The sequence below is a fragment of the Rattus norvegicus genome, chromosome 3, assembly GCF_036323735.1.
Source record: "Rattus norvegicus strain BN/NHsdMcwi chromosome 3, GRCr8, whole genome shotgun sequence".
NCBI classification, from domain to species: domain Eukaryota; kingdom Metazoa; phylum Chordata; class Mammalia; order Rodentia; family Muridae; genus Rattus; species Rattus norvegicus.
This window is the reverse complement of record NC_086021.1, coordinates 125,887,698-125,900,253: the sequence shown is the minus strand read 5'-3', so window position 1 is coordinate 125,900,253 and position 12,556 is coordinate 125,887,698. Positions and strand designations below refer to the sequence as shown.

Sequence of the window (12,556 nt, the reverse complement as noted above, 5' to 3'; positions counted from 1 at the left end):
GAAAGTGGAAGCAAGCCCCCAGGTATATGCTTTTGTTTATGAGTTGTCTTGGTCATGGTATCTCTTCACAGCAAAAGAATAGCGATTAAGACAAATGGCTAAAGCTTAGTTAGCACTTCTTATTTACCAGACTGTATTCTGTATTTCAATATAAATATATCTGCTCTTCCCGGCCATATTGTGAAAGGGGTACTTCACCTTAAAAATGAGGAAAGTGAGGCAGTGGACTCATGGGTGACTTTATATTTCTATCCAGTCATTCTTTTGCTCTCATTCCCTCCTACAGCCTAGGGTGAATCTTGTCAAGGCAGTCCAACTACCTAAAGTGTCATTCCTCATCTTGGAAAGAAGTGGGAGGGGGTGACGAACGCGCAGGCGCAAGGCAACCGGAGCTAGGTAAGGATTGACGGAAGACTGGCAACAAAAGCGGAAGTTCCGCCCACCACAAGCGAGACTTCCGGTTGAACCTCAGAAGGCTTCTGCTGACGGAGTCGGAACCTGCGGAGACCAGGATGGTGTTGCTCGAGAGCGAGCAGGTACCGGCGGCCCCTGAGGGCCATGGACTCGAGCCAATGGGGTCAGCTCGGGTAGCGTTTCTCCCTTTGCGGGCGGGCCTGGGCCGTGACGCGGCGGGGCGAGGACTGGAGACTGCCTAACGGGGCGTGTTGTGTTGCAGTTCCTGACGGAGCTGACCAGGCTCTTCCAGAAGTGCCGGTCATCGGGCAGCGTGTTCATCACCCTGAAGAAGTGTAAGCAGCTTCCCGGGCCGCGCCGGGGCATGGCAGGGAGGGGGCAGCCCGGCCTCTGGCCTCTCCGCATCGGCCACCTCCTGGGCTCACAGCCGCGGCAGGGCTAGGAAGTGTGGCTGGTGCGGTGCGGGCCGCCCGCTCACGGGGGCCCTAAGTGTGTCAGACGTCCACGTTCTGTCAGGCAGCCCTACCCCTGCTCCATTAGTGAGGCTCCCAGTGTTTATCAAGTCGTTGCTCCTAGTTTTGACCATATCGAAAGAGATAGCGGGTGTGGTGAATTTATGGGAGTGATGGTGGGAACCCTTCCTTACGATGTTCAGATTTTCACTTTGAACCAGAAGTAACTCCTGTGGTCTGTGGTGATGGTGTTTACTCGGGTGTTTTGTTTTGTTTTGTTTTGTTTTGTTTTGTTTTTTAAACACAGATGATGGTCGCACTAAACCAATCCCACGGAAGAGTTCCGTGGAGGGCCTCGAGCCCGCAGAAAACAAGTGTCTGTTAAGGGCCACGGATGGGAAAAGGAAGATCAGCACAGTGGTGAGATGGAGTCTTTTTTTTCTTTTTCCTGCTTTGTTTTCTTTTGAGTTGGCCTGACTGACTGAAAAAAGTCACTTTTCTCTCAAATAGCCAAGGTACAGGAGCAACCTGTCTCAGTGCTAGCTAGTAGAATGGATTAAAAAAAAATATCTAAAAGCATTCTCGGGCCGACTTTGAACTTGTGATTTAGGAAGATCACAGCTGTGGTCACAGGGTTGTCTTATCAACTGAGACAGATGACAGTGATGATTTTCATGCACTCGGAGATGGAATCCAGGCCAGGGTCTTCATCCTGTTAAGTCATCACTCTGTTTTGAGCCTCATCCCCTGACCTCTGAACTGTACAACGCTGACTGAGGAGGGGCATGTCTGGATTACTTCTAGACTCCCTTCCCTTTCATTTTGGCCTGTCACTCCCAGGCCGTTTTGGGATCAGGGTCCACTTTGGCTTCTTTTTGATGGAGGGGGTTGTTTGGTTGAGATGAGGTCTCATGTAACTTAGGTTCATTATGTAACCCACATGGCCTTGAACTCCTGACACTGTTGCCTCTGTCTCCGAAGTGGTGGAATCCCAAGTGTGCACCACCTTCCCAGTTATTATTTCTTGTAGGTCAAATTATCAACAATAAACTGTTAAAAGTAGAGACCTAATGCTTGTTCTGCTGGAATTTCTGTGGAAATGAGTATATGGTCCATTCTCCTGCTGGTAGTTGTGAAGAATGACTGTATTTTCTTTCTGTGCTGGCCCTCCAGTACACAGTCTCTGGGAATTAGATTATTTTTAACCTGATTTTTCCCATGTTTTTGTGGTTCACTTAACAAACGTAGCTGCAGATGAGGCTTGGTACTATGAGGATATATAGTCAAGAACCATGGCCTTTTTATAGAAGAGTGGATATGCAAAACAGAAAGATTCCCTGGTTTTAAAGTGAATGCTTCTTAATTCTATAGAGCGCCTGTAACCACAGTAGTACAGTAGTTGATATCGCAAGAAAACCTTTGAAGTAAAGCAGGGTTACATTGCTGTCATGGTGGCTATCGATGTGAAACTGATCATTTTTCCTAGGAAGTATTTCTTTTATGGCAGTTTGAATTGTACTTGTATCAGTCTGAATGATTGGCAGACAGTGCAGGCCTGTCCAGACCAGAGCCATCTTGTGCTCACTTGTGGGAATAGTTTTAGTGTGTATTGCATAAGAAAATGAACACTGACAGGCCCTCTGATATCTCTCAGAATCCAAAAGGAAAAACTCAGGGACATCTATATAAGGATTTATTTTTTTACCTTAAAGAGTGTGTCACCATAAGATCTTCCCATCTCTGCCTCCCAGTTGCTGGGATTGGAATTATCAGAGTGGGTTTGTCTGAGGGGTTTTACAGTGGTGAGTAGTTTGGTGGGAGCCCACTTTTGCCTTCCCATCCTGCTGCAGATCTCATGTGGAAGAAGGCACAGAGCTGCTTTACTTGTTCTTGAGAGCAGGTTAGGATGGAAAGACAGCAGTGAGTACATTTGGATCCCTGAGGTTGGGAATCAACATTTAAAGATTAGCTAGTCATCTTTTTGTTTCCTTTTTGAAACAGGGTCTTTGTGCAGTTCTGCAAATCACTATGTAGACCAGGCTGGCTTAGAACTCACAGATATCTGTCTGCTTCTGTCTCCAGAGTGCAGAGGTCCCTAGGTGTTTGTGAGCCACCATGTCTGCCCTAGGTGTTGTGAAATAGGTGGTGTCTATATCTATAAAAAGAGGTGCTCTTTCTCCCTTTCCAGGTGAGCTCCAAAGAAGTGAATAAGTTTCAGATGGTAAGTTCCATTTGCTTGCTCTCCATTCTTCCTTGAGGCGAGCCATGCTGCTCAGGGTAGGAACCGGACCTCACCGCTTGCCTGTGCTCTTATTTTATGAAAATAGGTCACCTGGGTTTTCCCTGCTTGCCTGCCTGCCTGCCTTTTTCTTTTTCTGGTTTTCTGAGACAGGGTTTCTCTGTGTAGCCCTGTTGTCCTGGACCTCACTCTGTAGACCAGGCTGGCCTTGATTCCTTTCCATCTTTAAGACTAGTTCTTTCCTAAACTTCAGACATGCTCTATATTGCTGAGTAGGACATTGCCTGCAGTTTTTCCTTTTTGTTTGAAAGGAGTGTGAAGCTTGCAGCTCCCTGTGGAATACGTCTCAGGAGCTGCTGAAGGAGTGCAGACACCGTGGCACCCGGGTTGCCAGTATAGGTGTCGCAGTAGGCTTTCTCATGCCAGCCACTCTAAGTCCCATGGAAAGTCTCCTGCTTCCCAGTTTGTACCTTTTCTTGCTAAGGCCATGTTCTGGCTTTCAGGCCTATTCAAATCTACTGAGAGCCAACATGGATGGGCTGAAGAAGAGGGACAAGAAGAACAAGAGTAAGAAGAGCAAACCAGCACAGTGACAGGCGTGGCCACTACCAATCAGCTGCACCAGTGCAGTTTTCCTGTTTGCTGCTTTCAGTACCTCTGTATGTAACCGTTTTCACGGAAGGGTCTATTAAGAGAGAAGGGTTGGGATGGCCATAGGCTAGTTGTGGTAAGAAACCAGTTTTAGATTTGCACTGTATGGCTGGATATTCTTAGATTCCAGCAGTAAGGTCTCTAGTCATCTTTGAAGAGCTATGCATCATAATCTTCATGCTAGTTGCTGTTTTTCCTACCATATTCCTGACAATAACTCCTAACTCTAGATGGTACAGTTACTCAGTGGTTTTTGCCTTGTCTTTGAGATTACTGTAATAGTTTTATTAAAAGTTGTGTTATCCTACAGGTGGGTTGTTTTTCTTGGTTATATAATTTAAAATAAAAAAAAAATCACATTTAGTTATTTTGTATGTCTTGCACATTTGCTGTGCCACAGCAACAAGTTGTGTGATTGGCTCTCCCATACCACACGTGTCTGGGACTGAACCGGGTCATTGGGCTTGGTGTCTTTACTGCTGAGCCGCCTCTCTGGACCTTGTCTGATCTTACATAATTCCTTCAGCCGGTCTGAGCTTTCAGCCAAACAGGAGTTTGCTTAATGACATTAGGATAGACATCAGAGAATCATCAAGAATAAAGATTCTGCCTGGTGTGGTGACATAAGCCTGTACTCTCAGTGGTCTCTCAGTGGAGGTAGCTGATTGAGTTTGAGACCAGTTTGGGGTGCAAAGTAAGACCATGTTCTGCCCGCCCACCCAGCTGAAGAGGCGGAACAGATCACAAGGGATGATTTGATGATTTTTTTGATCTCTGCCTTTTTTATCTACTAGGAGAATGTAAATAAATGTTAGGACATTTTTTATGTGCTTAGTGTTTAGGATCAAAGGAAGACAAGTCTGTTTTCTTCTCCAGCTCCGTAGAACCTCCAGTATTGGAAGAACTGCAACTGGAAAACAGCTATATATATGAAAACATTTATTATATCAAAAAGGTGAATTTATAACACATGAAAAACCGACAAAGCTCAGCTTTGTAGGACAGCTTATTAGAATTTAAAGTTAAAATGGATTGAATGCACAACATTCCATTATTCCAGTACAAGTCCCTGTCCATCTGAACAATACAGCAGCAGTTCTTTAGGGTCAGAATAGGATTCTGTAGTAGTCATCTCTGTAGCTGTACAGGAACAACACCGACACCCTGCAAAAGAAAAGGACAGGCGCACGGATGACAGACTTAGTGGGATAAAATTGGCGAACAGCTTTGTTTTAATTACAAGTATGGTAGGAGACTGATTACTAGAAAGGGTGCATAAACATTCCTGGAGCTGTGACTGACAGTTTGCAGTTAAGTTCTGATGAAGAAACTGCCATTCACCACCAACTTCCTTGACATCTTTTTGGTTGAAACTGCCATAAATGATTGGCATTTTGACATATACAGCAAAGACAGTCATGTTCTTTGTTTTTTAATGTCATTTGCTTTTTTGTGACTGGGTTTCATTTAACTCAGACTGGCTTTAAACTTGCTTATAAAGCCAAGGATGACCTTGGATTCCTGATTGTATCTACATCCCAAGTGTTAGGATTATAGTTGTGTGCCATCATCCCTGCCCTTAGTTGTGTAAATGTTTTCTAAGGCTTGGGAGATGGCTTACTTGGTAAAGTACATGCCAAGCAAGCATGGAGTTTGAATCCCTAGAACCAGTGTTAAAAGCTGGGCAGAGTGGTTCGTGAAAGTGTAACCTTGGACAGGGCAGAGATGTGTGTGTTCCCCAAGCTCAGTGATGCCAGTCAGCCGAGCTAGAGAGACCCTGTCTCAAAAGGATGTGATGAAGAGGAAAGTGGCATGAGCTCCATGTCTCACGTGTCACACATTCTACTCCAATGACTACATTCAGGCCCACAGTGTTACTGATAAGATCCTCACTGTGATTCAGTCTAGGACTCCTGGGCTCTTAATCCTTGACATTCACTCAGACCCTTCCCTAAATTTTAACCACAAGAAACCTGCTATAACTTACTTCTTCTCAACTTTGATGTTATAGATTTCGTCGCAGACGAGTTTGAGGTATCTTTGCTTTGGCAGGCGTGACAGCAGCTGTTTCACGGTTGTGTTAAATGCCTGTTCATCAGCGTCCCACTAGGAAAGATCAGACCAGATGTGACAGAGCAGAGCAGCAGGGTTACAGCCTAGCCCTGTAAGACTATCGGTATCTAGTTAGAGCCTGCTTGGCCTTGCCACAGCCCAGCTGTGCAAATGTGACTTTAGATTGCTTTCCTTGGACATTTCCTGTGTGCGGTGGACATTGTTGCCTTTCATGTCTGCTCACTGGACTGGATCAAAAGTCAGCAAACTGCCAGAGAGTGCTGTATGCTTATCTGTCTGATCAACAGGTAATGAGGAGAACAGGGTCTTAGTCTGTACCACTGACTGGCCCTGAACTGAGGACCCTTCTGCTTCCAATTCCAATCTTAATGCAGATTATTTTTAATCTATGACCAAACTGTATGGATAAGTTATTTGATAGGAAATGCTTTGAAAATTACCTGTAGCCTGTCATCTCAGTTCCTAGAAGCCTGAGGCAGGAGGATTACTGCAATTCAGGGCCAGCTTGGGCTATTATTGTTACTGACACAAACTAGGTTGGAAAAAGGGACCATTAAAAGAACTAGTTCCAGCAGTTGGCACCTGGGGCATTTCTCTTGATTCAAGATTCATGTGGGAGGGCCTAGCTCACTGTGAGTGATGCTATTCTGGGCAGGCAGGCAGGTAGGCAGGCTGGCTGGCCTTGTCTATAAAGCAAGCCTGCCAGCCCGCTAGTCAGTCAGTATTCCTGCCTTGGAGTTCTACCTTGGCTTCCTTCAGTAAGGGACTCTAGTCTATAAGAGGTGATAACCTTCCCTCCGAGGTTGTTTTTGGTCAGTGTTATCACAGCTGCAGAAGGCAAACTGGGATAGGCTATGTGGTAACATTCTTTTTCACAAAAATATAAAATAAAAATTACCTGTAGTTATTATCTTATTACCATGGGAGACTTGAAAATTTTAAAAATAGAAAAACTGTATAAAAGTATAAACCCGTAAACAAGCAATTTTTTTGATTCTTTTTTACAATATTCTGTGTAGTTGTGCTTCCCTAACTGGGATGAAGATTTGCTTGGGAAACACATGGCACAATGTGTAAGAAGCTATTTGATGCTACCTGCTAGGTTCAAGTCCTGCCTCTGAGCCTTTGTGGCTGTGATTCTGATTCAGAATGACCATAACATATTAATAGAAGGACCAACGTTACTAACTAAATTCCTGGTGCTTCCAGACAAACGTAATCACTGAGGCAGTTAGACCGCTCAGCGGTGTTGTGTTGTGCAGAGCAGTTGCCATCGCTTACCTCTAGCGATAGAAACTGTAAGATGGTCTCCTTGGGTAGATCCACCTGTTCATACACAAAGCATATCATTTAGTAAGAAGTCTAGGCAGCGCACCCTGGCTGGGGCTACGGTGTCACTGGACAGAAATAAGGCTATGGATATTTTTTCTGTTCACGTGTGCGTGCATGTGTGTGAAGTCCCGAGGTTGATACTGGATATTCCTAGCTTCTCTTCCATATTATTCTTTGAGGCAGTTTCAGTGACACCCAGAGCTAGCTGACGTGCCTAACCTGTGAGCCAACTTGCTGATGTCTTCCTTCCCCTGCTGAGGTTGGAATCATAGGCATTTATGTGGGTTCTGGAGACCTGGACTTTAGTCCTCATGCATGAGTTTTAACCATGTAGTTCTCTTCCCAGCCCCTAAAGCAGACTTCATTTAATTGGACTGTGTGAGCTAACAAGCACTGGAGGCTGGATTTCAGATCACATCCACACCCAAAGGTACAATGCTGCCTGCCGTGTGTGCTTAGTAAGGCCTGGGTTGAGTGTAGCCATAGAAACAAAGAGAAAGAAGAGAAACACAAATGGCCATCTTTTCTCTCCAGCTTTTTCTAGCTTTAGATCACCTGTAATTTACATGAGGATCAGCCGTGTCTGACACCAGATACAGCTGACAGCCAAAAACCCCTGAATTCTGAGGCCACACTAGACAATGCAGACAGATGCTATCTTCAAATTGTTAAAGAACATGTGACTTACAGCCAAAATTTCAATTTCACTGCTTTTCTGATGTAAATTGGCAAGGGTAGTCTGAAGTCGGGTTTGCACCTAATAAGAAAATGGAGTTCAGAACATGTTAAACTAAGCCATGTTATTTCTCATTCCAGAACACAACAGTGTGACAAAGCCAGGGGTTAGAAAGGTTTCTGAACAGAACATAAAGCTTTGCTCTCGACATAGCTTGGAGGAGGGAAAGACTGATTTTGGGGCTTGTCCTGTTGCCCAGGTTGGTCTCAAACTTCAGACCTTTCCAAGCAGCTGAGGTTACAGGTCACACCACCACACCTGGCTTACAGATGCTCTTCAATAGCTGGGCTATGGTGGTGCACACCTTTAGTCCTAGCAGTTGAGGGGCAGAGGCAGGTGAATCTCTCTGAGTTCAAGGCCAGTCTGGTCTACAGAGTGGCTTCAGAGCCCAGGACAGCCGAGGCTACACAGAGAAACCCTATTTTGAAAAAGGAAAGGAAAACAAAAACCACAATAGCAACAAATCAAATGCCCTTAACATTGTCTTCCATTAGTATCATGGCACTCTTACCACATTCAACACACTCTGTTACTTCTTTTGTTTTTTTTTTTTTTTTTTTTTTTTTCCCCCGGAGCTGGGGACCAAACCCAGGGCCTTGCACTTGCTAGGCAAGCGCTCTACCGCTGAGCTAAATCCCCAACCCTCTTTTGTTCTTTTAACTGCATAAGTCACTGCCTCTAAGGTTATACACGTGGCCTTAGCACAGGCATACAGCAGACACTGAAACCATGAGAACCAGTCTTATGACTGGTCTAAAATGACCTTATATAGAAGAGGAACAAGCCACTTCCAACTGCCACAGCGGGCAGATTAGAGGGATCATCTGTTGACAGCTGCTGCTTACTAACATCTCTGGAGGACAGACAGGCTGAGCTGTGGCACCAGAGGAGTTTTGTTGAGATCTTCAGAAGCCACCAGGTTGGCTCTTTAAAGCTAAGGACAAGCCACTGGAGAAAATGGCTTAGTGGACCCAGGTTCAGTTCCCAGGACCCGCATAGTCAAAATGTGCAACTCCAGTTCTAGGGGATCTAATGTCCTCTTCAGGCCTCCAAGATGTATGGTGCACAGACATACATTCAGGCAAAACACCCATACATGTAAAATCAAGGCAAGCAAGCCAGCAAGAAGCCAGAGAAAGGTGGATGTGATATACCTGAATCTCATGTCGCCTCCTGGTGCTGGCCGACAGTTTTTCTGGTGATATAACACTCACAGTGGGGACTACTGTTGTTCCATGGATTTCAAACAAACCTGGGACAGAGTTTCATGTTACAGTCTTTACCTAAGCCCAGTTTCTAGAACACACCATAAAGAGTTATTTATTAGTGTACATCTGGCTGTGACTGTAGGCCATAGAGCATGTCTGGGCCTTCTTTTATCTCTCTGAGATGGAGTCTTGTTATATATATTTGAAGACCAGGCTGGCTTCAAACTGTATCCTTCTGCCTCAGTCTCCTGAGTGTTAGGATTACAGTCAGTGGCACCATATTTGGCTCCAGCTACGTTTCTCTAGTCCGTTGTATGAAGGAAATGTCTATATTGCATGTAAATAGTGAACTAAATAAAACGAAGGTTAATTCCATGTGTGAATACGACCCTGAGGCAGGCTAGGGTTAGAGGGCTGGCCCCAGCTGCCTTAGCACTTCCAGGATGTTGGAACACGTCTCATGTCATACAGCTTTGTTGACACTTTCCTTTAAAAGGTATTTTCAGTGTGAGAAGGCATCAGCCTCAGCCCTAAGACTCAGTGCAGACAACACAGCATTCTTAAGGCTAGAATTTCAATTAGTAATTATACCTGAAGCATTAGAAAACGACCCCTTCAGAGTTTGTACGGCAAGATTATCAGAAGCGTCTCTAAAAACAAGCAAACAAACAATTAGGAAACCATCACCAAGGAACAAAGCAACTCAGATAAGGATGTCCTCATGCCACCTTTCCTACTGAATATAAAAACATGGCCTCTTAGCTATCAGTTGGAGGAAGAAGCAAAAGAGAAGGTGCTCTTAGTGATGGTGTTGGTCATGAGCAAGTAATAATTATTAAGGACAGGATTCGGGTGAAGAGACCAGACAGCATTCTGATTCATTCAGCTGGGTCTGAAACCCAGGCTCCACACAGGCAGCTCATTTAATGAATGCAGTGGGTGTTCGTTCTCTCCCTTAGAATACAAAGGAACAGCAGTAGCAGGGTCCACCTGCACTCAGCCAGGAGCCTTGGCGACCAGCACAGGAGATGCTTGGAAAATACAGATATTTCAAAAGCCGATCACAGACGTTCTTTCGAATGCTGCACATTAATTTATAACCTTTAAGGCACATAGTAGTGCCCCTCCCCTTTCATTTTCTAAACGTCTGTGGTTTGTCTGTGCTTCTAATAACCTGGCAACTTCAAGAATAGGACACTCCTTGAAAAAAGCCTGCCTGTGAATTCATGGAAACTCAGTGGTCATGGAAAGTGTGTGTTGGGAAGAGGGTTGGGGGAGGGGTGACTGGGGGCACAGGTGACAAAGCAAGGCTTATTGATGCCCCAGTCCTGGCATTCATGGTGCTTGGTGTCAGATATCCTTTGCTGGAGGTACATCCATCAGTCCTGTCCCCTGTCATTATGCCCGGCAGCACTCAGGCTTCTATTACACTGTAAGACCCCATTGTGACAACAACCTGTTTCCAAACACTATCAGATGTCCCTGTGGGAACAAAATTGCTACAGATGAGAATTACTGGCATCTTCTTTAAGTGTTTTCTTTCTTACTTTTTGTTGTTTTTGAGACAGGGCCTCATGGATCCCAGGCTGGACTTGAACTTACTATGTATTAGAGGCTGACCTTGGATTCCTGACCTTCCAAGTCAGGATTATAGGTATCTGTCAGGATTATAAACTTGGATTTGTTTGTTTTGATATGATGAGCATGTATAAAGGAGTTGTAAAGACATAAAATCTTTTCTAACTCCACTGCACTTTTATAATCACTGAGAAGTAACTACAGTCAGACATCTGTACAGTCCTCCAGATGTGTTCTATAAGTGTACTGCATATTTTGCCTTAAGAAAGTAGGATTACACTCTCCATCCCATGGTGGGTAGACTTCTGCTAAAGCTCTGCAGAGATTATAAACAAAATGCAACACCTCCGAGACTTTTGAACACATCATCACTTTTAAAACTGAAATTATTACCATTATTTTTAAAGAATTATTTATTTAATGTATGTGAGTACACTGTCACTGTCTTCAGACACACAGAAGAGGGCATCGGGTCCCATTATATGTGGTTGGTGGGAACTGAACTCAGGACTTGTGGAAGTGCTCTTAACCACTGAGTCATCTCTCCAACCCCCTTATTATTATTTTTTAAATAAAGTTTTTTTTTCTACTAAGATATATTATCTAGGTTAACATGACTTGGTTATTACTTTCACTTAAAGTGGATAAGATTTTTAAAATGTTTAATGTCAATTTCTAGTAGATTTTGAAAATTTTGAGATGGATATTAGAGTGTGGCTGTGTAGTACAGGATGGCTTGATTTCCCTTAGCAGCCCAGGTTGGCTTTGAACTTGTGATCTTCCAATCTCAATCCCCTAAGTGGTGAGATCACAGACATGTGCCACCATCCATCCCACATCAACTGCAGTACACTGGAAGAGATAACGCATGGTCTTACGGAGTGAGTGAGTTCTTACAAATGCAGGCCGCTCCATGTATTATCTCGTCTGCCTATGGCTGTTTGTTTACCTCTTCTCTGCCATGTTATGGCATACACAAAGGGGCGGGGCCTTTACCAGAAAATAAGTAGATGGGGCTGCCCAATTTTTGGCTTCACAAATTGTCAGCTAAATTACTTTGTTTTCTTTATAAATTTACCTGAAATTCCTTTCGTCACCAACTTTGGTCCTTAGTTTCTGCATAACATGGTCCACAAGATCTGATTCCAACACACGTTTTTCTGTTTGCCTCTCCTTCTCAAAGGACTTGACCTTGGAAAGAATGAAATAATTACCATTTGGAGGTTTCTGCAAAAATGGCAGCTCATTGTGCTCTAGTGAAGCAACTGGGTCAACAGTTTGTAGTTAGTGGATCTTAACTGGGGGTGATTCTGCTTTTTGGAAGACATTTAGCATTTTTTTGTTTTTTAAAGTAGCACTTTAAAAGACTGTTATTTTATTTAGTGTGTGTATATGTATGTGTATGGCTGCATGCATGCCATGGTGTGTGTGAGGTCATGTTACTATGGGAGTCCTGGGAGTGGATTTAGGTCATCAGGCCTGGTGGTAAGAGCCTTGACTCACAGGCTCTGAGATGGTTTTAGATGTCATAACTGGAGTGTGCTCCAACATCTTGACATGCACTATGACAAGGTTAAGGTCAAGGATACAGCAATGAGGAACCAAAGCTCCAAACATTAGAATTGTTGCTGAGATATATGGCCCATTCAGGAACAGTTAGAGATGACAGAGTGAAAAGAATGGCTCTCGTATTACTACATTATTCTTTCTTAAGCATCCTCCAGTCAATCATTGAGGTTTCTCAGACATCAGCACAACCTACCTGACAAACCCACTTTCATGGTGTCTCCCTGTCACACTCAGTCTCATGGCCAGCACCCAGCTGTGCTCTGGGCTAGCCTGATGCTGTCACATTGTTTGCAGATTCTCCACT

The 12,556-nt window shown here is 44.2% G+C and overlaps 2 protein-coding genes across 2 annotated transcripts in view; one reads left to right on the top strand and one right to left on the bottom strand.

Annotated features, from left to right (window-relative positions):
• The first annotated feature begins 434 nt into the window (after positions 1-434).
• Srp14 (signal recognition particle 14) lies at positions 435-4,126 on the top strand. The gene is made up of 5 exons (NM_001106497.1): positions 435-536; positions 677-749; positions 1,174-1,286; positions 3,055-3,087; positions 3,609-4,126. The coding sequence occupies exons 1-5, from the start codon at positions 513-515 to the stop codon at positions 3,696-3,698; spliced, it is 333 nt and encodes a 110-aa protein (NP_001099967.1). The 5' UTR covers positions 435-512; the 3' UTR covers positions 3,699-4,126.
• Positions 4,127-4,679: 553 nt separating this feature from the next.
• Eif2ak4 (eukaryotic translation initiation factor 2 alpha kinase 4) overlaps positions 4,680-12,556 on the bottom strand; it is an 85,368-nt gene continuing 77,491 nt past the window's right edge. The window contains exons 33-39 of the mRNA NM_001105744.2: positions 11,762-11,874; positions 9,697-9,755; positions 9,052-9,149; positions 7,850-7,918; positions 7,111-7,155; positions 5,744-5,862; positions 4,680-4,920 (exon numbers count right to left, since the gene is read on the bottom strand). Of these exons, the coding sequence (NP_001099214.2) occupies positions 4,863-4,920; positions 5,744-5,862; positions 7,111-7,155; positions 7,850-7,918; positions 9,052-9,149; positions 9,697-9,755; positions 11,762-11,874 (561 nt within the window). The 3' untranslated portion in view covers positions 4,680-4,862. The remainder of the gene's footprint in view (positions 4,921-5,743; positions 5,863-7,110; positions 7,156-7,849; positions 7,919-9,051; positions 9,150-9,696; positions 9,756-11,761; positions 11,875-12,556) is intronic.

Coding starts and splice junctions, on each gene's coding strand:
- Srp14 (NM_001106497.1), top strand. CDS start 513: ATGGTGTTGCTCGAGAGCGAGCAG. Junction 537..676: donor TGTTGCTCGAGAGCGAGCAG/GTACCGGCGGCC, acceptor GTTGTGTTGCAG/TTCCTGACGGAGCTGACCAG. Junction 750..1,173: donor GTTCATCACCCTGAAGAAGT/GTAAGCAGCTTC, acceptor TTTTAAACACAG/ATGATGGTCGCACTAAACCA.